The sequence below is a fragment of the Chamaea fasciata genome, unplaced genomic scaffold, assembly GCF_029207755.1.
Source record: "Chamaea fasciata isolate MVZ Bird 193981 ecotype frontalis unplaced genomic scaffold, bChaFas1.0.hap1 SCAF_3, whole genome shotgun sequence".
Classification (NCBI taxonomy): Eukaryota; Metazoa; Chordata; class Aves; order Passeriformes; family Sylviidae; genus Chamaea; species Chamaea fasciata.
The window spans coordinates 112,799,991-112,822,505 of record NW_027094088.1 but is presented as its reverse complement, the minus strand read 5'-3'; the positions used below and the strand labels follow the sequence as shown (position 1 = coordinate 112,822,505).

The 22,515-nt window shown below is 45.9% G+C and overlaps 1 protein-coding gene across 1 annotated transcript in view; it reads right to left on the bottom strand.

Annotated features, from left to right (window-relative positions):
- The window catches only part of OTOF (otoferlin), a 99,540-nt gene extending 77,441 nt beyond the window's left edge, over window positions 1–22,099 (bottom strand). Inside the window, exons 1-2 of the mRNA XM_066180163.1 lie at window positions 21,963–22,099; window positions 12,171–12,382 (exon numbers count right to left, since the gene is read on the bottom strand). Coding sequence (XP_066036260.1) covers window positions 12,171–12,382; window positions 21,963–22,043 — 293 coding nt within the window. The 5' untranslated portion in view covers window positions 22,044–22,099. The remainder of the gene's footprint in view (window positions 1–12,170; window positions 12,383–21,962) is intronic.
- Window positions 22,100–22,515: the final 416 nt, after the last annotated feature.

Below are 22,515 nucleotides of genomic sequence, written 5' to 3'. Positions count from 1 at the left end.
CCGCATGGAATTTGGGAATTTTGGACCCTTCTCACCTCTTTGGACACGGATGAATTTCCCACCATCCCAAATTCCAGCCATTCCCAGCACTGATCCGTGTCCCCAAGTGCCACGTCCTCGGAATGGGGATGGGAATGGGGAATGGGAATGGGGATGATGGGAATGGGAATGGGGGATGGGAATGCGGAATGGGGATGATGGGAATGGGGAATGGGAATGGGGAATGGGGATGGGAATGATGGGAATGGGAATGGGAATGGGGATGATGGGAATGGGGAATGGGAATGGGGAATGGGAATGGGAATGGGGATGATGGAAATGGGGATGGGAATGATGGGAATGGGAATGGGGAATGGGGGATGGGGAATGGGGATGGGAATGGGAATGATGGGAATGGGAATGGGAATGGGGAATGGGGATGGGAATGATGGGAATGGGGGATGGGAATGGGAAATTGGGAATGGGGATGATGGGAATGGGAATGGGAATGGGAATGGGGAATGGGAATGGGGGATGGGAATGGGAATAGGAATGGGGAATAGGAATGGGGAATGGGAATAGGAATGGGGAATGGGAGTGGGGAATGGGAATGGGGAATGGGAATGGGGAATGGGGATGATGGGAATGGGGAATGGGGAATGGGGATGGGAATGGGAATGGGAATGGGAATGGGAATGGGAATAGGAGTGCCCTGGGCAGCCCGTGGGGATTTTTCATCCCGAGTTTCTCGGCCGCCTGGCACAGATCCCGACCTTGGAGCGGGTGCCAGAGGGACAATTAGCGACAGGCAGTCGGACAAGGCTCGGATCCCGCCGGGACACGGGAGAAAAGCTCCCATCAATAATTCACCGGGAGCAGATTCCTTTCGGCTCCGAGCTCTGTCCTCGCCATGAATATTTCAGGGACAGCCCCTATCGGGTTCCCGGGATCTCAGTTTCCAGCGGGTCGGGAGCTGGGCTCAGCTGGGGATTTTTTTGGCAGCTCAAACTGCCTCTGGAAGTTCCAATCCCTCTCGGCTTTTCCTGGGAATCCAAGGGTGAGTCTGTGCCGGTGAATAAATCGTGGAATTGTACAATCCCAGATTGGTTTGGGTTGGAAAAGGGATTTCAAGCTCGTCCCATTCCATGGGGAGGGACGCCTCCCTCTATCCCAGGTTCTCCAGCTTGGAATTGGACATTCCCAGGGATCCAGGGGCGGCCATGGCTTCTCTGGGAATTCCATCCCAGGCAGGAATTCCTTCCCAATATCGAATTTTTCCTGGTTTTTTTTTTTTTTCCCTCGTTGGAAACACAAGTCCAGCTTTTGATGGATCCTGTCCTGGTTCCAAGGTCCTCCCATCTCCTGGGATTTTTTTATCCAAGTTGGAATTTTTAGCTCGTTATTTCCCCGTTCTGGATCCTCTCCTGTGATTTTTCCTTTTTTTTTTTTTCCCATGGATCTGTTTTGGTTAAAATTCCCAATGGGAATCAAGGGGCCAAAGCCTTTTGGGAATGTTCCGCCTCCCGTTCCCGGCTCCTTCACCCCTGGATTGTGCGTGGGACGAGCGGATTCCGACCTTGGGATCCCCCAGGGAAGCACAGAATCGGAATCTTTAACAGGTCCAAGCATTCCTGGATTTTAGGAATTTTCTTTGGGGGTGGATCAGCCCTGGGGGAGGAGGGAAGAGGATCTGCTGCGGGGATTTACCTGGAATGCTGATCTTCTTCCGCCTCGTCTCCAAGGCTTGGGAATTCACAGGGGAGAGAGGAAAAATCCCGGCTGTGATTTGAGGATAAAAAGCTCTTCCGTTGTTTTATAATCCAGGGAAAAAAAAAACCTCGGGAACACTCCGGCACAGCAAAGCACTCCATGCACGGCTGGAATCCCAGGATTCCCCCCATTGCGTCCACACCATCCAGCTTTGTCCCAGACTGGATTCTGGGGGAATATTTGGCCGATATTCCCACTTTTTCCAAGTGGTTCCCTCCTGCCTGACCTCCTTTTTCCTTTCCTTTGGGATGGGTTTGCCCAAATCCCAAAGGAAAAAGCGGGAATGGGCGGGATGCTGTGCCCTGGGCCGGGATTCCTGGAAGGAGGAAAAGGGGGAATTCCCAACCCTTGGAAACCCTTGGAAAGCGCTGCCGTCATCCCAGTGATGGAAAACCCTTCCCCAACCCTTGGGAATTTTGGGGGGGAAAAAATTTCTTTGGGGAAATTCCCGAGCAGAGGGACATCCTGGGAAAGAGGGGAATGAAAGGGAAAAAAAATTCCCAGTGCCGGACCAAGGGATCAGCCCGGATCCAAGGAAAAGATGGATCCGCCTCGCCTGGAACCGTCAGCTCCGCCGCACGATTCCCAAAATCCTTGATGTGAAATTAAATCAGGTCGCCCATGTCCAGGAATGGATTTGGGATACGGGATGGAACGCCAGGAAAAGGGGGGGAAAGGCTTTAAACTTTAAAATCCGGCAAGAGGCTGGATTTGGATGGGATTTTGGGATGGGAATCTTCCCTGGGAGGGTCGAAGAGACAATTTTTTGGGAGAGGGAATTGGGCATTTTTTTTAATTTTTTTGGCATTTTTTCCACCATTTCCTTTGTCCGAATCCGAGCTTTTAGAAGGACTTTGCCCACGGGGATGAAACCCCACGGGTTGGATCGCGTTTGGAATCCAGGGGAAGATTTTGGGGAGAGGAAAAGAAAAAGGAAAGATGTCAGGGAGGGAAAAAGGAAAAAAAAGGAAAAGATTTTAGGGAGGGGAAAAAGAAAAGGGAGAGATTTTAGGGAGGGGGAAAATCAAAGGAGAGATTAAAGAGTTTAGGGAGAGAGAAAAAAAGGAAATATTTTAGGGAAAGGAAAAAAAAAGGGAAATATTTAGGGAGAGGGGAAAAAAAGGGAAAATTTTAGGGAGAGGAAAAAAATTTTAAAAAGGATTTTAGGGAGGGGAAGGAAAAAAAAAGATTTTAGGGGAAAAAAAGACTCAGAAAAGCTCCAAACCTGAATTTGGGGATCCCCGGAGTAAGTTGGGAAGGGCCGCAGGGAAAAGGGAGAGGGACTCGCTGGGAGCTGGTTCACGGCAGGGGGTTGGGATTCGAGGCTGGATGTGGGATTTTGGGAAGGAATTCCCAGATTGGCTGTGGCTGCCCCTGGATCCCCGGCAGTGTCGCAGGGCTCGGAGCAGCCGGGGACAGTGGGAAGTGCCGGCATTGGGAAGGGATGAGCTTCAGTGTCTCCCCTTCCCAGCCGGAAGATTCCATGGATTCACAGTTCCCCGTCTCCGGGGCCTGGAGATCCCTGAGGCTGCTCCTGGGACATTCCAGGAGTTCTGTTCCCACTTTTCCTGGTGGATCCCCCTCCCCCTTTCCCTTCCCATGGAATTCCCGCCGCGTTTCCCGCCGGAAAGGCAGGTCTGGGAACACCAACCTTCCCGGTTTTATCCCTCCCATCCCAATTTTTCCCAGATCTGGGATGTGTCAGGGGTGGAGAAGGGAAGGCCTGCCAAAGGAGCCGGGAGCGTTTTCCTCCCCCAAAGGAATTTTAACCAAAGCCTTTCCCCGGATTCCAAAGGAAATTCGGATTCCAAAGGAAATCCGAGGAAGGGCTTTAGGGTAAAACTCCTTCGGGAATTCCCGAAATTAACGAAATTAAATTCCCGAGGTCCACATCCAAAAGCCGGAATACGGAGCCCTTCTCCTTTCTTTTCTTTTATTCCCACCAGGTTTGGGTTGGTTTTTGTTTTGGTTTTTTTGGTTTTTTGGGACTTTTTGGGTTTTTTGGGGTTTTTTTTTTTTTGGATTCCTGGCAAATTCCAGCAGGAGTTTGCTACAGCCCGAGCCAGGCGTTCCTCGGAGAGCAAAAACCCTCCGGGAATTCTGGGCGAAAACAGGGATAAAACCCCATTAACGGCCCTCCCCGGCGGTGCCGAAACCTGGGAATTCTTTGGGATGGGGGATAAACCTTTCCCATCCCAGGGAATTCCCTGCATTTCCAGAATTCCCCGCATCACCCCCTTCCTGCTGCTGGCCTGGGCGCCTCTATCCCTGTTATCCCAAAAAACTTCATTTAGAGGACTCTGCTCTGGGAATCTCCCAACTTTTATCTCCACGTCCTCCCTCGTCCGTGAGAAAGGGCTGGGGGGGGAATTCCCGCCCCTCCCAGCCGGAATTGATCCGGGGAATCCTGGGATGGATGATCCAGGATTCCTGATGTCCAGCAGAATCTGAGCCCCAGCCAGGGAAAAGATGGGATGGGTGGGATGGGATGGGATGGGTGGGATGGGATGGGATGGGATGGATGGGATGGGATTGGGATGGGGTGGGATGGGATGGGATGGGATGGGGTGGGATGGGGTGGGATGGGATGGGATGGGATGGGATGGATGGGATGGGGATGGGATGGGATGGGATGGGATGGGATGGGATGGATGGGATGGGATGGGATGGGATGGGATGGGATGGGATGGGATGGGATGGGATGGGATGGGATGGGATGGGATGGGATGGGATGGGATGGGATGGGATGGGATGGGATGGGATGGGATGGGATATTTTCCATTCTTTTCCTACAGGATCCCCTGGCCCAGCTCTGCCCCATCCCAGTGTTAAATCCCGTTGTTTCGAGCCCCTCCACGTCCTTCCTCATCCCACAGGAATTCAGGAGCTTTTCCCAAAACGCTCCTCCCCGGGACCATCCTTGGGATTCCACCGGAAATTCCCGTTCTTTTGGCTGCTCCCCAAACTCTGTCGTCACTCCAGGAAAAGCCACAGCAAACAAAACCTCCGTGCACACACCCGGGGAGCTCGTTCCCACGGGGAACGGCCGATCCCGGGATCCGGGGACGGCCCCTGGCACCTCAAAAGGGCTGGATCCCATTCCAGGGCTGCTTTTCCAGCTGTTCCATGGCTCCACCTCCCCACCGGCAGCCCGGGAATGGGAATCCGAGGCCGATTCCGGTGGGAAATCCATCGGGAAAAGGCGAGGAGCGAGGCCCGGCTCTCCCTACCTGGCGTCCAGGGATCCCTGGCTCAGGGAATCCCCCTCTCCCAGGAGCTCGTCCTCGCTGTGGAAATACAACTCCTCCTCTTCCATCCTGGCGGGAATTCCGCGGGCGTCAGCCCCCTGTCCTTCCTGGGACTCCGAAATCCCGGGAATCACCGAGTCCTTTGGGCTTGGGAAAGCTCTCCAAGTCCTGCCATTCCCAGGAATTCCAAGGCCAGCCCTGATCCGTCGCCCCGAGTGCCAAATCCACGGGGATTTGGAATCCCAGCTGGGATGGGGGGCTCCACCCCTTCCCTTCCCAGGAAGGAATTGTTCCCAAATTCCAACGGCTCTGCACGCCCCAGGCTCGGCAAATCCCAAAACTCTTCCTAAAATGGCGCCAGCTGCAGCTCCTCTGGGAATTCCAGCCCGGCCAGGAATTCCTCCCCAGGATCCCACCCCCAGCTCCCCTTTCCCACTGGGAATTCCATTCCCTGCCTCCCCGGCCCCTCCAGCCCTTTATCCCAAATCCCAGCTCTCCTTTCCCTCTGGAAAAGGCTCCGAGGATTCCCGGGATCCTTCCCTGAGCCGGCTGCACATTCCCAGCTCTCCCAGCCTGGGATTGGATCCGGCCCCATCCCGACTCCTCTCTGGGAGGGAATTTCGGGATCAAAGGGTTTCACTGGGAATTCAGGACTCCAGAGAGGGTCTCCCCTCTTCCCTTTTCCATCCTCGAATTCCATAAAAATCCCTCGGGATGGATCCTGAGTGTCCTGGATCCCAGAATCCTGGAATGGTTTGAGATGGGATCCACGGACCTTCAATCCCATCCCAGGGACACTTCCCACGATCCCGGGGTGATCCAAATCCACCCAGGGACGCTCCCAGGGATTCTCTGGGAATTCCTTCCCAGGATCCCACCCCCAGCTCCCCTTTCCCACTGGGAATTCCATTCCCTGCCTCCTGCCCCTCCAGCCCTTTTCCCAAAATTCCAGCTCTCCTGGAGCCACTTTAGGCTCCAAGTTCCCCCCGGATCCCTAATTTCCTGCTTTAATCCCATGCATCCCACAGGATTCATCTGAGGAGACACTGGAAAACCCATCCTGGAGCCATCCAGCAGAATTCCCTGGAATTCCCTGGAATCCTCAAATCCCAGACTGGTCCGGGTGGGAAGCGACCTTAAATCCCATCCAGCCATGGACAAGGACGCCTCCCACTATCCCAGGGTGCTCCAAACCACATCCAACATTTCCTTGGACACTTCCACGAGGGGATGGAGCATCCATGGTGCATCCCGGAATTCCAGAGGAGGAATCCTTTCCTTTCCTTTCCTTCCCTTTCCTTCCCTTTCCTTCCCTTTCCTTTCCTTTCCTTTCCTTTCCTTTCCTTTCCTTTCCTTTCCTTTCCTTTCCTTTCCTTTCCTTTCCTTTCCTTTCCTTTCCTTTCCTTTCCTTTCCTTTCCTTTCCTTTCCTTTCCTTTCCTTTCCTTTCCTTTTCCTTTCCTTTCCTTTCCTTTCCTTTCCTTTCCTTTCCTTCCCTTTCCTTTTCCTTTTCCTTTTCCTTTTCCTTTTCCCTCTGGAGTGAAAAGCCCAGCAGAGGAAGGGATTGGAACCGATAAGAGACTGAAAAACCTGCGAGAAATCCCAGCAAGGACTTCTCACACTTTTGCCATCTCTCTTCAGAGCGGCGAAAGAATTTTATTTTATATAAATATATTAAAATAAATAAAACAAATAAATATAAATAAATGTTATATATATATGTGCACATTAAAAATATATATTATATATATTTGTTTTATTTTTATTTATACATATAGTTTATATATATAATATTTATGTTTTATATTACATTATACTGTATACATAATACATAATGTATATAGTATATAGTATATAGTATGTAGTATATTATATATTATATTTTATATTTTATATATTACAGATTATGTATTATATATTATATATATTATCTATTATCTATTATCAATTATATATTATATATTTATATTTATATCTATATTTATATTTATATCTTATATTTATATCTTATATTTTATATTTGTTTTTTCTATTTTTAATATATTTTTATTTGTTTATTTTGTATTTATGTCTTTATTTCTATTATATATAATATATATATTATATACTGTATCTCATATATAAAATAATAGATACTAATATATTATATTTTATATTTATGTTTTTATATATATTTAAATAAATTTTTATTTATTTATTTTGTATTTTTATATATTATATAATAATATATTATTGTATATTATTTATCTATGATAGTACATATTAATTTAATACATAATTTAATGTGTAAATAATATTATTTTTACTTTTAGTTTATTATTATTTGTTCCTTCTGCTTGTGAGTTTTTTGTTTGGTTTTTTTTTTTTTTTGGTCAAATATATATTGGGGGCTTTTTTTTTTCCTGCTTTTCTCCCAGGAAGTTTTTTATCCCAAACCAGCCGAGAGCGGAGTTTCTCTCCCGTTCGGAATTTTCCCCCCCACATTCGCCCTGAACCAAGACAACCCGCCCGGAAAAGCGAGTCCTGGCGGCCCGATTTGCCGGAAAATTCCCTGGATTCGGCCCCGTTCCCCCCAGTTCATGAACCGCCCTGGGGCGGGACGTGGGCATTTGGAGGGATATTCCCTCCGCCTGGGAGGAAAATGCCGGCTGTCCCCTTTTTCCCCTTTTTTTCTCCCCCTTTTTCCCCCCATTTTTTCCCCCCCTTTTTCCCCCCTTTGCCTGTGAGGAAAATGCCGATTTTCCCCGGGTTTTCCCCCCTTTTTTTTCCCCTTTTTTTCCCCTTTTTTTTCCCTTTTTTTCCCCTTTTTTCCCCCTTTTTTCCCCCTTTTTTTCCCCTTTTTTTTCCCTTTTCCCCCCTTTTTTCCCTTTTTTTTTCCTTTCCCCCCTCTTTCCCCCTTTTCCCCCCTTTTTTCCTGTTTCTTCCTTTTTTCTTTCCCCCCTTTTTTCTTTTTTTCCCCCCTTTTCCCCCTCTTTTCCCCTTTTTTCCCTTTTGTTGTCTTTTTCCCCTTTTTTCCCTATCCCCCCTCTTTTTTCCACTTCCCCCCCTTTTTCCCCCCCTTTTTCCCCCCCTTTTTTTCCTGTTTCTTTCCTTTTTTCTTTTCCCCCTTTTTCCCCTTTTTTCCCCTTTTCCCCCCTCTTTTCCCCTTTTCCCCTTTCCCCCCCTTTCCCCCCTTTTTTCCCTTTTCCCCTTTTCCCCCTTTTTTTCCCCTTTTCCCCCTTTTCCCCCTTCCCCCCCTTTCCCCCCTTTTTTCCCTTTCCCCTCCTTTTCCCCCTCTTTTTCCCCTTTTTCTCCCTTTTTTCCCTCTTTGTTTCCCCTTTTTTTCCCCCTTTTTAACTCCCCCCACCACAATCAAGTGCTAATCCCGGATGGAATGCAGCCCAAAACGGGGGAAAACGGGACGGAGAGAAAAGGAGCTCTGCTGGGATTCGCAGCTCCAGGCTGTGCGGATTTGGGGATTTGGCAGTGCTGGGGGAATGTTTGAACCCTCAGAGGGGTTTTTTTCCAGCCGAAAAGGTTCGGATATTCCATGATTTGGGAGCACAGGGATTGCCCTCCTTTGTCCGTCCCCACGGAAGCGTTTGATCCACAGGGAATGTTCCCGAGGGAGCCCTGGGTGACACCAGGATCCCATCTCCCACTTCCTTCTCATTCCTTAAGAATTCCATAAATTTCAGGGCTTTGCTGGTGTCTCCCCTCTTCCAGCTGTTCCCTTTTTTCCAATGGATTCAAGAGATCCCGGAGTGGGGAATCACAAAACCACCCTGGACGACACAGGCTCCAAAAATTCCGGAAAGCTGCCTGGAGAGCCACCTTAGCATTCCATGAATTCCCCTGGATTTACAGAATTCCCCTGGATATACAGAGATCCCCTGGATTTACAGAATTTCCTGGATTTACAGAATTCCCCTGGATTTACAGAATCCTGGATTTACAGAATCCTGGATTTACAGAATTCCCCTGGATTTACAGAATCCTGAATTTACAGAATTCCCCTGGATTTACAGAATTCCCCTGGATTTACAGAATTTCCCTGGATATACAGAATCCTGGATTTACAGAATTCCCCTGGATTTACAGAATTTCCCTGGATTTACAGAATTTCCCTGGATTTACAGAACCCTGGATTTACAGAATTTCCCTGGATTTACAGAATTCCCCTGGATTTACAGAATCCTGAATTTACAGAATTCCCCTGGATTTACAGAATTCCCCTGGATTTACAGAATTCCCCTGGATTTACAGAATTTCCCTGGATATACAGAATCCTGGATTTACAGAATTCCCCTGGATTTACAGAATTTCCCTGGATTTACAGAATTTCCCTGGATTTACAGAACCCTGGATTTACAGAATTTCCCTGGATTTACAGAATTCCCCTGGATTTACAGAATCCTGAATTTACAGAATTCCCCTGGATTTACAGAATTCCCCTGGATTTACAGAATTCCCCTGGATTTACAGAATTTCCCTGGATATACAGAATCCTGGATTTACAGAATTCCCCTGGATTTACAGAATTTCCCTGGATTTACAGAATTTCCCTGGATATACAGAATCCTGGATTTACAGAATTTCCCTGGATTTACAGAATTTCCCTGGATTTACAGAATTTCCCTGGATTTACAGAATCCTGGATTTACAGAATTCCCCTGGATTTACAGAATTTCCCCTGGATTTACAGAATCCTGGATTTACAGAATCCTGGATTTACAGAATTTCCCCGGATTTACAGAATTCCCCTGGATTTACAGAATTTCCCCGGATTTACAGAATTTCCCTGGATTTACAGAATCCTGGATTTACAGAATCCTGGATTTACAGAATTTCCCTGGATTTACAGAATCCTGGATTTACAGAATTTCCCCTGGATTTACAGAATTTCCCTGGATTTACAGAATCCTGGATTTACAGAATCCTGGATTTACAGAATTCCCCTGGATTTACGAGATCCCAGGAGCCGGGAAATCCCTCCAGGATCGTCGAGTCCAAGCCATGCCTGATCCCCACTTTGTCCCCAGCCCAGAGCATCAGAATTCCTTGAATTCCAGGAATTCCTTGGAGGCCTCCGGTTGGATGGGGACTCCAGCACCATCCAAGGATTATCCACAGGCTCGTGGAGAACTGATCCCAGCTCATCCTTCATCCCGCTGGAGTCACCTGGGGCATTCCCGGTCCCCAGAACCTTTGGAATGTTGGGATTCAGCCCCTGGGATCGTTCCCGTCCGGGGGCTGGTCACAGAGGAAATCTTGGGATCCCCGCATGGATGGAAAACTGGGATAGCCCTTGGAGGAACTGGGCGTGTCACCGTGGGATCCCTCAGGAATTCCCGGCGGGAATCACCTGGTGTGGGATTTCACTTCCACCTGGAGCTGTCCCATGGATCCACCAGTGGAACCTGACCCCATCCAGACCTTTTATCCCCTCGGGATCTGCATGGAATGACATTTTCTCTCCATGGGCTACAATCCTGGAAGTTCAGCTCTGTCCTGGAGCACCAGGACGTGCTGGATCCACCTGGATCCCACCCTCACCTCGAGATGTCCCATGGATCCACCTGGATCCCACCCTCACCTGGAGATGTCCCATGGATCCACCTGGATCCCACCCTCACCTGGAGATGTCCCATGGATCCACCTGGATCCCACCCTCACCTGGAGATATCCCATGGATCCACCTGGATCCCACCATCACCTGGAGATGTTCCATGGATCCACCTGGATCCCACCCTCACCTGGAGCTGTCCCATGGATCCACCTGGATCCCACCCTCACCTGGAGCTGTCCCATAGATCCACCTGGATCCCACCCTCACCCGGAGTTGTTCCATGGATCCACCTGGATCCCACCCTCACCTGGAGCTGTCCCATGGATCCACCAGCAATCCCCATCCAGACCTTTTATCTCCCACCATCACCTGGAGATGTCCCATGGATCCACCTGGATCCCACCATGACCTGGAGATGTCCCATGGATCCACCTGGATCCCACCATCACCTGGAGCAGTTCCAATGGATCCACCTGGATCCCACCCTCACCTGGAGCTGTCCCATGGATCCACCAGCAATCCCCATCCAGACCTTTTATCTCCCACCATCACCTGGAGATGTCCCATGGATCCACCTGGATCCCACCATGACCTGGAGATGTCCCATGGATCCACCTGGATCCCACCATCACCTGGAGCAGTTCCAATGGATCCACCTGGATCCCACCCTCACCTGGAGCTGTCCCATGGATCCACCAGCAATCCCCATCCAGACCTTTTATCTCCCACCATCACCTGGAGATGTCCCATGGATCCACCTGGATCCCACCATGACCTGGAGATGTCCCATGGATCCACCTGGATCCCACCATCACCTGGAGCAGTTCCAATGGATCCACCTGGATCCCACCCTCACCCAGAGCTGTCCCATGGATCCACCTGGATCCCACCCTCACCTGGAGATATCCCATGGATCCACCTGGATCCCACCATCACCTGGAGCAGTTCCAATGGATCCACCTGGATCCCACCCTCACCTGGAGATGTCCCATGGATCCACCTGGATCCCACCCACACCTGGAGATGTCCCATGGATCCACCTGGATCCCACCCTCACCTGGAGATATCCCATGGATCCACCTGGATCCCACCCTCACCTGGAGATATCCCATGGATCCACCTGGATCCCACCCTCACCTGGAGATATCCCATGGATCCACCTGGATCCCACCCTCACCTGGAGATGTTCCATGGATCCACCTGGATCCCACCATCACCTGGAGATGTCCCATGGATCCACCTGGGTCCCACCATCACCTGGCGCTGTCCCATGGATCCACCTGGATCCCACCATCACCTGGAGCTGTCCCATGGATCCACCTGGATCCCACCCTCACCTGGAGATGTTCCATGGATCCACCTGGATCCCACCATCACCTGGAGCTGTCCCATGGATCCACCTGGATCCCACCCTCACCTGGAGCAGTTCCAATGGATCCACCTGGATCCCACCCTCACCTGGCGCTCTCCCATGGATCCACCTGGATCCCACCATCACCTGGCGCTCTCCCATGGATCACCTCCATGGACAACTGGGATAACTCCTCCCTTTCCCAACAATCCACCCCCTCCCAATCCCACCCTCCCCCCCCAAACCCCCACACCCACGACCTCCGCCTCCCGTTACCTCCTGAAGCTCCTCTCCGCCGACTGCGGGTTGGATTTCCCGGGGGGGCCGTCGGAGCCGTGCCGGGGGCCGGACAGGAGGCTGTCGGTCTCCGAGGGATACCTGCCGTCCCCTTCCGAGTGCACGCCGGGCGTCTCCAGGAATTCCTTGTCGTTCCAGGTGCCCACCGTCCCGTCCAGGGCCTGGTAGCGGATCTCGATGGAGACGCTGGTCTGCAAGACAGGGGAGGACACGCTCAGTGCCCGTGGGATATCCCGGGAAATCAAAAAAACAAAATTGGAAGAGTCTTGTGTTTTGAGTCCAAGATTCCCCTAATTGGGGTTTTTTTTTCCTTTCCAAAGTCCCGTGCCAGAGTTGGAGAGAAGAGCGGATCTCGCAGCTCCGTCTTGAAAGGAGCTTATCAAATCTTTTATCTGGAGGTCTTGAAAGGAGCTTATCAAATCTTTTATCTGGAGGTCTTGAAAGGAGCTTATCAAATCTTTTATCTGATGGTCTTGAAAGGAGCTTATCAAATTTTTTATCTAGAGGTCTTGAAAGGAGCTTATCAAATCTTTTATCTGATGGTCTTGAAAGGAGCTTATCAAATTTTTTATCTGGAGGTCTTGAAAGGAGCTTATCAAATTTTTTATCTGGAGGTCTTGAAAGGAACTTATCAAATCTTTTATCTGGAGGTCTTGAAAGGAGCTTATCAAATTTTTTATCTGGAGCTCTTGAAAGGAGCTTATCAAATTTTTTATCTGATGGTCTTGAAAGGAGCTTATCAAATTTTTTATCTGGAGCTCTTGAAAGGAGCTTATCAATTTTTTTATCTGGAGGTCAACGCACTGTTAACACCAAGCTCAGCACGCTGAAGAAAACCTCTGCCAAGGGCACAAGACCTCGCGTCCAAGGTCTCTTACGGACTTCTCTTAATTAACTTCTCCTAATTCTCTTAATTAACTCTTGAAACGTACTGTTCTTACAATTCTGTCCCAATAATTCCTGCCAATTCTAGACGCGCGACTTTCTACGTCGCCCACATTCGACCAGTGTCTTTGTGCCTCCGTCACAGCAGGAAATGGAAGAAGAAGAAGCAGAAGCAGAAGAAGGAGAAGAATTAAGACACCGCCCGGAGTTCTCTGTCTTGCCTCCATCTACTTCCATTCCGAAAACCCAAAGCTACGATTTTTCACCCTGTTTTAGCCTCAACGATCCCAAAGTTTTGGCTGTTTTAGCCCCAATGATCCCAAAGTTTTGGATATTTCAGCCTCACTGATCCCAAAGTTTCGGCTGTTTTAGCCTCAACGATCCCAAAGTTTCAGATGTTTTAGCCTCGCTGATCCCAAAGTTTTGGATATTTCAGCCTCACTGATCTCAAAGTTTCGGCTGTTTTAGCCTCACTAATCCCAAAGTTTCAGATGTTTTAGCTTCACTAATCCCAAAGTTTCGGCTGTTTTAGCCCCAATGATCCCAAAGTTTCGGCTGTTTTGGCCTCACTAATCCCAAAGTTTCGGCTGTTTTGGCCTCACTGATCCCAAAGTTTCGGCTGTTTTAGCCCCAATGATCCCAAAGTTTTGGCTGTTTTAGCCTCGCTGATCCCAAAGTTTTGGATGTTTCAGCCTCACTAATCCCAAAGTTTTGGATATTTCAGCCTCGCTGATCTCAAAGTTTCGGCTGTTTTAGCCTCACTAATCCCAAAGTTTCGGCTGTTTTAGCCCCAATGATCCCAAAGTTTTGGCTGTTTTAGCCTCGTTGATCCCAAAGTTTTGGCTATTTTAGCCTCACTAATCCCAAAATTTCGGCTGTTTTAGTCTCGCTGATCCCAGAGTTTAGATTATTTTAGCCTCGCTGATCCCAAAGTTTCCCTGTCCCTGGGAGCGCGGAGAGCGGCTCTTGGCCGCAGAGGGATCTGTCCGTGGTCCTGGACAGAAAGAGGACGGAATTTGATCGGGAAAAGTTTTACAGGAATGAACGCTGAGCATTTCCTTTCTTTGGAAACAAAATCTAGCTTTGATGTAGAGGAATAAAAGGAGCTTCAGGCTGGAAACTGCCGGATAACGGTCACTGGATGGCCCAAGAAAATAAAGTTTAAGTCGAAAGGAAAGAAATTTTTTTTCGGCTGGAGCAAAGGAATGACGACAAAAAAAAAAACAGGTTTTGCCAAGTAAAGACAATTCCCAAGAAAAGCAGGGGACGCCACAGGTAAACAGGTAGCCGGTAGGAAAAAAAAAAAAAATTGGGAATTTTTCCACTGTGAGAAAACAGGAAAAAAACCAACTTTAAGGTCAAAGGTACTGAGTTTGTGTTTGCGACTGGGCGGGACTAACCGCAGTGGGGGAACGGGAGCAGTCGGGAGAAAGAGCCGGTGAACGGCAAATGAAACCAACAGCGGTTTGTGAGCGGGGCCGGGTGGATTTTAGGACGGACTGTAAAGGATCATAGAATGGAATGTAATGTAAGATAAGATAATGTAATATAATATAATATAATATAATGTAATATAATATAATATAATATAATATAATATAATATAATATAATATAATATAATGTAATGTAATGTAATATAATATAATATAATGTAATGTAATGTAATGTAATATAATATAAGATAATGTAATGTAACGTAATGTATGTAATATAATATAATATAATATAATATAATGTAATGTAATGTAATGTAATGTAAAGTATGTAATGTAATATAATATAATATAATATAATATAATATAATATAATATAATATAATATAATATAATATATATAATATGTTATAATGTAATGTAATGTAATATAATATAATGTGATATGATATAACATGATATAACATAACATATCATAAAATAATATTAAGTTATGTTATGCTATATGATATTATAATATAACATAACATGATTTAACACAACATAATATGATATCGTATAATATAATATTAATATATAATATATCGATTTATTACACATTACTACATTATTATATATTAATATATCCCATATGTTATATAATGTCATATAACGTTATATAATGTTGTATAATATTATATAATGTTATATAATGTTATATAATGTTATATAATGTTATATATTATATTATATTATATTATATTATATTATATTATATTATATTATATTATATTATATGGTATTATATTATATGGTATTATATTATATTATATTATATTATATTATATTATATTATATTATATTGTATTATATTGTATTATATTATATATTATTATATTATTTTATACATTATTATCTATTATTATATCATTATACATTATTATATTATATTATGTCATATTATATATTCTATTATATTATGATTATAAAAACACGATTATATAATATTATCTCATAAACTAATATAATACAACATGCCATACCATACCGTACCTCCTTATTTCTACACGTGTATAACATTATATTATTTTCCAATATCATTGAACATATATTAATCCCAGGAAAAACTCGGGAAGAGCTGCACACCCCGGGAGCGGCCCCGGGAGCGGCGGGAGCTGGTGGAGCTGCGTCCCCCGCGCTCCGCGGGTTCGTCGGGAATTTTACCTCTGGGATATCGGGAATCCGTGGATTTGTGGGGTTTTACTCCGGCCTGGCCCCGTCTCCGGGTTTTTTTTTTTTTTGGGAATGGGCATCCCTGGGGATCAGTCCTGGGGCTGGGATCTCCCGGTCTGGGATCCGTGACCAGACCAGCTGGGAATTCGGGATGGGAAAGGTTCCCTGGGGAGGGCCGTTAATGGGGTTTTATCCCTGTTTTCGCCCAGAATTCCCGGAGGGTTTTTGCTCTCCGAGGAACGCCTGGCTCGGGCTGTAGCAAACTCCTGCTGGAATTTGCCAGGAATCCAAAAAAAAAAAAACCCCAAAAAACCCAAAAAGTCCCAAAAAACCAAAAAAACAAAACAAAAACCAACCCAAACCTGGTGGGAATAAAAGAAAAGAAAGGAGAAGGGCTCCGTATTCCGGCTTTTGGATGTGGACCTCGGGAATTTAATTTCGTTAATTTCGGGAATTCCCGAAGGAATTTTAACCTAAAGCCCTTCCTCGGATTTCCTTTGGAATCCGAATTTCCTTTGGAATCCGGGGAAAGGCTTTGGTTTAAAATTCCTTTGGGGGCGGAAAACGCTCCCGGCTCCTTTGGCAGGCCTTCCCTTCTCCACCCCTGACACATCCCAGATCTGGGAAAAATTGGGATGGGAGGGATAAAACCGGGAAGGTTGGTGTTCCCAGACCTGCCTTTCCGGCGGGAAACGCGGCGGGAATTCCATGGGAAGGGAAAGGGGGAGGGGGATCCACCAGGAAAAGTGGGAACAGAACTCCTGGAATGTCCCAGGAGCAGCCTCAGGGATCTCCAGGCCCCGGAGACGGGGAACTGTGAATCCATGGAATCTTCCGGCTGGGAAGGGGAGACACTGAAGCTCATCCCTTCCCAATGCCGGCACTTCCCACTGTCCCCGGCTGCTCCGAGCCCTGCGACACTGCCGGGGATCCAGGGGCAGCCACAGCCAATCTGGGAATTCCTTCCCAAAATCCCACATCCAGCCTCGAATCCCAACCCCCTGCCGTGAACCAGCTCCCAGCGAGTCCCTCTCCCTTTTCCCTGCGGCCCTTCCCAACTTACTCCGGGGATCCCCAAATTCAGGTTTGGAGCTTTTCCGAGACTTTTTTTTCCCTAAAATCTTTTTTTTTCCTTCCCCTCCCCAAAATCCTTTTTTAAATTTTTTTCCTCTCCCTAAAATTTTCCTTTTTTTTTTTCCTCTCCCTAATATCTTTCCCTTTTTTTTCCTTTCCCTAAAATATTTCCTTTTTTTCTCTCTCCCTAAACTCTTTAATCTCTCCTTTGGTTTTCCCCCTCCCTAAAATCTCTCCCTTTTCTTTTTCCCCTCCCTAAAATCTTTTCCTTTTTTTTCCTTTTTCCCTCCCTGAAATCTTTCCTTTTTCTTTTTCCCTCCCTAAAATCTTTCTCCTTTTTTTTTTTTCCCTCTCCCTAATATCTTCCCTTTTTATTTTTCCCTTTTTAAATTTTTTTTTCCCTCCCTAAAATCTTCCCCCGGATTCCAAACGCGATCCAACCCGTGCGGTTTCACCCCTGGGGGCAAAGTCCTTCTAAAAGCTCAAATTTGGACAAAGAAAATGGGGGGAAAAAAGCAAAAAAAAAAAAAACCCACAAAAAACCCTCCAATTTTCTCTCCTTAAAAGTGTCTCTCTTTTGAAAAGCAGCAGCTGCCGCCGAGATCAAAGTACAAGGAAAAAAAAAAAAAGAAAATTAAATCACTTTCCCACCTCCACTCCGCTCCCATGGAGAAATTATCTGTTATTTCGCGTTCAGAAATGATGGATTTTAGATAACAACTCACACACGCAAAAAAAAAAAAAAAAAAAAGGTTAAAAAGCGGAGGAATGGGGAAATTTCTTCGAGAAATTCTCTTTTTTTTTTTGGACGAGGGGGTGATGGAGGGATGGAAAAATCCAGGATTTGGGGGATGATGATGATGATGATAATTCCGCACGTGACGGGCGAGGGGTGACTCAGCCCCGGCTGGGAACGGAGCTCTGGGGGAAGCTTTGGATTGATTTCTCTGCTGGGGTTTGGTTTTTTGGGTAAAATCTGAATTGGAGTGATTCACAGCTGATTTTCTCCCTCCTGTGACCTCCGAAGTGTTGGAGGATGGGGGAAAAATCAGAACGAAACAAACAAAAAAAAAAAAACCACAAAAAAAAAGAGAAGAGAAGAGAAGAAAAGAGAAGAGAAGAGAAGAGAAGAAAAGAAAAGAAAAGAAAAGAAAAGAAAAGAAAAGAAAAGAAAAGAAAAGAAAAGAAAAGAAAAGAAAAGAAAAGAAAAGAAAAGAAAAGAAAAGAAAAGAAAAGAAAAGAAAAGAAAAGAAAAGAAAAGAGAAAAAGAACAAAGAAAAACAATCCCCCCAAAAAAGAAAAGAAAAAAATAAAAATTAAAAAAAAAACTAAACAAAAAAAAAAAAAAAGGAAAAAAAAAACCGTGACAAAAAAACCCACAAAAAGACCCAAAACAAAACAAAAAAGGAAAAAGAAACACCAAAAACAAAAAACCCACAAAAAAATCTCAAAACAAACAAAAAAGAGAAAAACAAACAGAACACAAAACCAAAAAAAGAGAAAAAAACCCAAAACGAACCAAAAGGAAAAAAAACCCCAAACAAAAAAAACCAAAAAACCCAAAAAAAAAAAACCAAGAAAAAGAAAAAACCAAAAACAAAAACCCACAAAAACCCCACAAAACAAAAAAATAGAAAAAAAAACCAAAAAACAAAACCAAAAAAAGAAAAAAAACCCAAAACAAAACGAAACAAAACACAAAAAATCCCAAACCAAACCAAAAAACCAACAAAGTAAAATGAAATAAAATGAAATAAAATGAAATAAAATAGAGTAAAATAAAGTAAAATAAAGTAAAGTAAAGCAAAATAAACCAAACCAAAACAAAATAAAATAAAATAAAAATAAAATAAAATAAAATAAAATAAAATAAAATAAAATAAAATAAAATAAAAATAAAATAAAATAAAATTAAATTAAATTAAATTAAATTAAATTAAAATATAATAAAATAAAATAAAATAAGGTAAAATAAAATAAAATAAAATAAAATAAAATAAAATAAAATAAAGTAAAATAAAATAAAATAAAATAAAGTAAAATTAAATTAAATTAAATTAAAATAAAATAAAATAAACTTAAAATAAAATAAAATAAAATAAAATAAAATAAGATAAAATAAAAATAAAATAAAATAAAATAAAATAAAATAAAATAAAATAAAATAAAATAAAATAAAATAAAATAAAATAAAGTAAAATAAAATAAAATAAAATAAGGTAAAATAAAATAAAATAAAATAAAATAAAATAAAACAAAATAAAATAAAGTAAAATAAAATAAAATAAAATAAAATAAAATAAAATAAAATAAAATAAAATAAAATAAAATAAAATAAAATAAAGTAAAATAAAGTAAAATAAAACAAAATAAAATAAAATAAGGTAAAATAAAATGAAATAAAATAAAATGAAACAACCGACCGACCCCCGCCAAGCGGCGGGGCGGCGGCGAGGCTCAAACCGCGGCTCGGGCTCGGCCTTTTCGGAGCTTTCCCCTTTTGCGGCTCTTGGGCTCGAAACCAACGAACGAAAATCCCTTTTCCAGGCGGATCCCAGAGTTTTAACAAACCCTTTCAGGGCGGGAAAAACCCCGGAGGGATCCCCGGGGAAAATCCGTGGGATGATCCCTTGGAAAGACGATCGGGGGGGGCGGGATGGAACCGGCGGAAAATTCCCTTTGGGAACAACCACAGGAAACCAAAAAATGGGACGAGGAGAGAAAAGGGAGGGGGAGGAAACCGGGCGGGGATTTTGGTCCTTCCCTGAGGGGTTTTTCATGGAGGTTTTTATGGAATTATTTTTTTTTTTCCTGCTTTTTGAGGGAAAAAAAGAATTAATTCTGAGCCGCCCCTTGGGGGTTTTTTTTTTGGGTTTTTTTTTTTCTAGGAGATTGAAGGCGGCTGGAATTTCACACCTGGATGCGGCCGAGGCAATTTTGCTCCCGGAGTTTTTCATCTGCTCCTGGCCGAGGCAATAGAAGGGAAGGAGCTGCCGGGGATGGGGGAAAATTAAACAAAAAAAAAAACCAGGAAAACAATTCCCGGTTTTTCCTTTGGGTGCCATTATGGGAAAATGAAATGAGGCTGTTCCCAGAAATTGCTTCGGGGTTGAGCTGGGAAAAGGAATTGAAATCCCTGAAACTTTTCCTGATCCCAACTTTTCCTTGGAGACTGCCGGGGATTGTCCGGGAATTCCAGCCCTGCCGGGAATTCCTTCCCAAAATCCCACCCCAGAGCCTCCCCTTTTCCCAGTAAAAATTCCATTCCCTGCCTCCTGCCCCTCCAGCCCTTTATCCCAAAATTCCGGCTCTCCTGGAGCCTCTTTAAGCTCTGGGAAAAACTCCAAGGATTCCTTGGATCCTTCTTTCCCCCAGCTGGACATTCCCAGCCCTCGGAGCAGCCCCGACTCTGTTTTCCCAAATTTTTGGATCCCGTGGGAAAAAAAAAAAAAAAAAAAATCCCTGGGAATCCCATCGTTCCCAGCCCTGTGGGAAAAGCAGGATGAGAATCCCGCCCCCTCCCTCATCCCGAGGGAAGAAAGGGAAAGGATCAGGGAAAGGAATTTTTTTTTTCCTTCCCATCCCCCCCCCTCCTGGAGACGTTTCCCATGGAAACGGAGTTGTCGGGAACCCGCTTGGAAACGCGGCTGCCGCTGATCCTGAAAATCCAAGGGCCGGGAAATTCCATTGAAAATCGCCTTCTCCTCCCTCTTTTTTGTTTTCCCCGGGAAGCCGCATCCAGCACCAAGGACAGGGAGAAGTGTGAGGAATCCTTGGAATTTCCGAGGGAGGAGAGGCCGGGATTTTATTAAAGAGGTTTTTTGGGGGTTTTTTTCCCGGGTGGAATAGAGGGAATCGAACCAATAAAAAAAAACCAGGAATTCGGTGCTGGGGAGGGAGGGAAAACGCGCGGATGTGCTCAGGGAAAAAAAAAATAATAAAATAAAATAAAATAAAATAAAAAAATAAAATAAAATAAAATAAAATAAAATAAAATAAAATAAAATAAAATAAAATAAAATAAAATAAAATAAAATTCCGGCTGTTCTCTGATTATTTGGGAAGTGGCCGGATTTGAGATCGCTTCCCAAAGGAGGAAAAATCCCGGTTTTTTTTTTTGAGGATCCCTCAGGGCGGGGAGGAAAATCGAGGGGTGGGAGTTGAAGATTCCCGAATTCCCCGGTGGCGAAGGAATTCCTGATGGTCTCCCGGCCCGGGATGGGATGGAATCCTGGAATTCCAGGCTGGTTTGGGTGGGAAGGGACCTTAAATCCCGCCTCGTTCCGATCCTGACGCCTCCCGTTATCCCAGGATTCTCCAATCCCCGTCCAACCCGGCCTTGGAAAAATTCCAGGGATCCAGCTCCTCTGGGAATTCCAGGAATTCCCTCCCAAAATCCCAGCCCTGCCCTCTGGCAGGGGGTGGAACTGGATGAGCTTCAAGGTCCCTCTTGACCCGAACCATTCCATGAATCCATGACAAAGGACACTCAGGATCCATCCCGAGGGATTTTGATGGAATTCGAGGATGGAAAAGGGAAGAGGGGAGGCCCTTCCTGGAGTCCCCAGTTCCCAGGGAATTCCCAAAATTCCTTCCCAAAGAGGATTTGGGATGGATCCAATCCCAGGCTGGGAGAGCCGGGAATGTGCAGCCGGCTCAGGGAAGGATCCCGGGAATCCTCGGAGTCTTTTCCAGAGGGAAAGGAGAGCTGGGATTTGGGATAAAGGGCTGGAGGGGCCGGGAATGAGGGAATGGAATTCCCGGCGGGAAAGGGGAGCTCGGGGTGGGATCTTGGGAAGGAATTCCCAGAGAATCCCTGGGAGCGTCCAAGGAAAAGCTGGAGCAGCCTGGGATAGCGGGAGGTGTCGGGGTTGGGACGAGACGGGATTTAATCTCCTTTCCCACCCAATCCAGGCGGGAATTCCGTGATTCCACCCCGGGCTCCGCTTCGCCCGTGTCCCGTGCTGGGATCAAACCGGATCCGTCCCCGCTTTTCCCCCATCCCAAAACTTTTCCAATCCCGGCTCCTCCGGAACATTCCCGGCCGCCTCATCCCCTTTTCAGACCGGGAATAACGGGATCAAGCCGAGCCGGGGATCCCACATCCCCGATCCCACGGATTCAGACAGGCGGCCCGAAGGAAAATCCCGGGAATTCCGGCCCACCTGGATGGCGGAATTGTTGTCGTCGATGAGCGTGTCCGTCACCTCCAGCTGCCCCTCGGCCACCACCTTCTGCAGGACCATCCGGAACGTGCCGATCAGCCTGGAAAGGAGCAACGGGACGGGAAAATCCCGGGATTTTCCGACCCGCCGGCGCCGGGTTTTGGGGGAGAGCGACGGGAAATCGGGAATTCGGGAATTAAATTGGGAATTAATTCGGGAATTAAATTGGGAATTCAGCCACCGGCAGCTGGTCCGGCGCCTCCACGGCGACGCACACGGAGCTGGAATGACAATGGGAATTATTTGGGAATTAAATTGGGAAATCATTTATGTGGGAATTAATGTGGAATTAAATTGGGAATTCATTAATTTGGGAATTAATTTGGGAATTAATCTGGCAATTCAGCCATCGGCAGCTGCTCTGGCGCCTCCACGGCGACGCACACGGAGCTGGGAATGGAAAACGGTAATTCCAGCGGGAATTTGGGAATTCCAACCGGGAATTCCGATGGGATTCAGCCCCAGCAATGTCGGGAATTCGGGATCCAGGCTG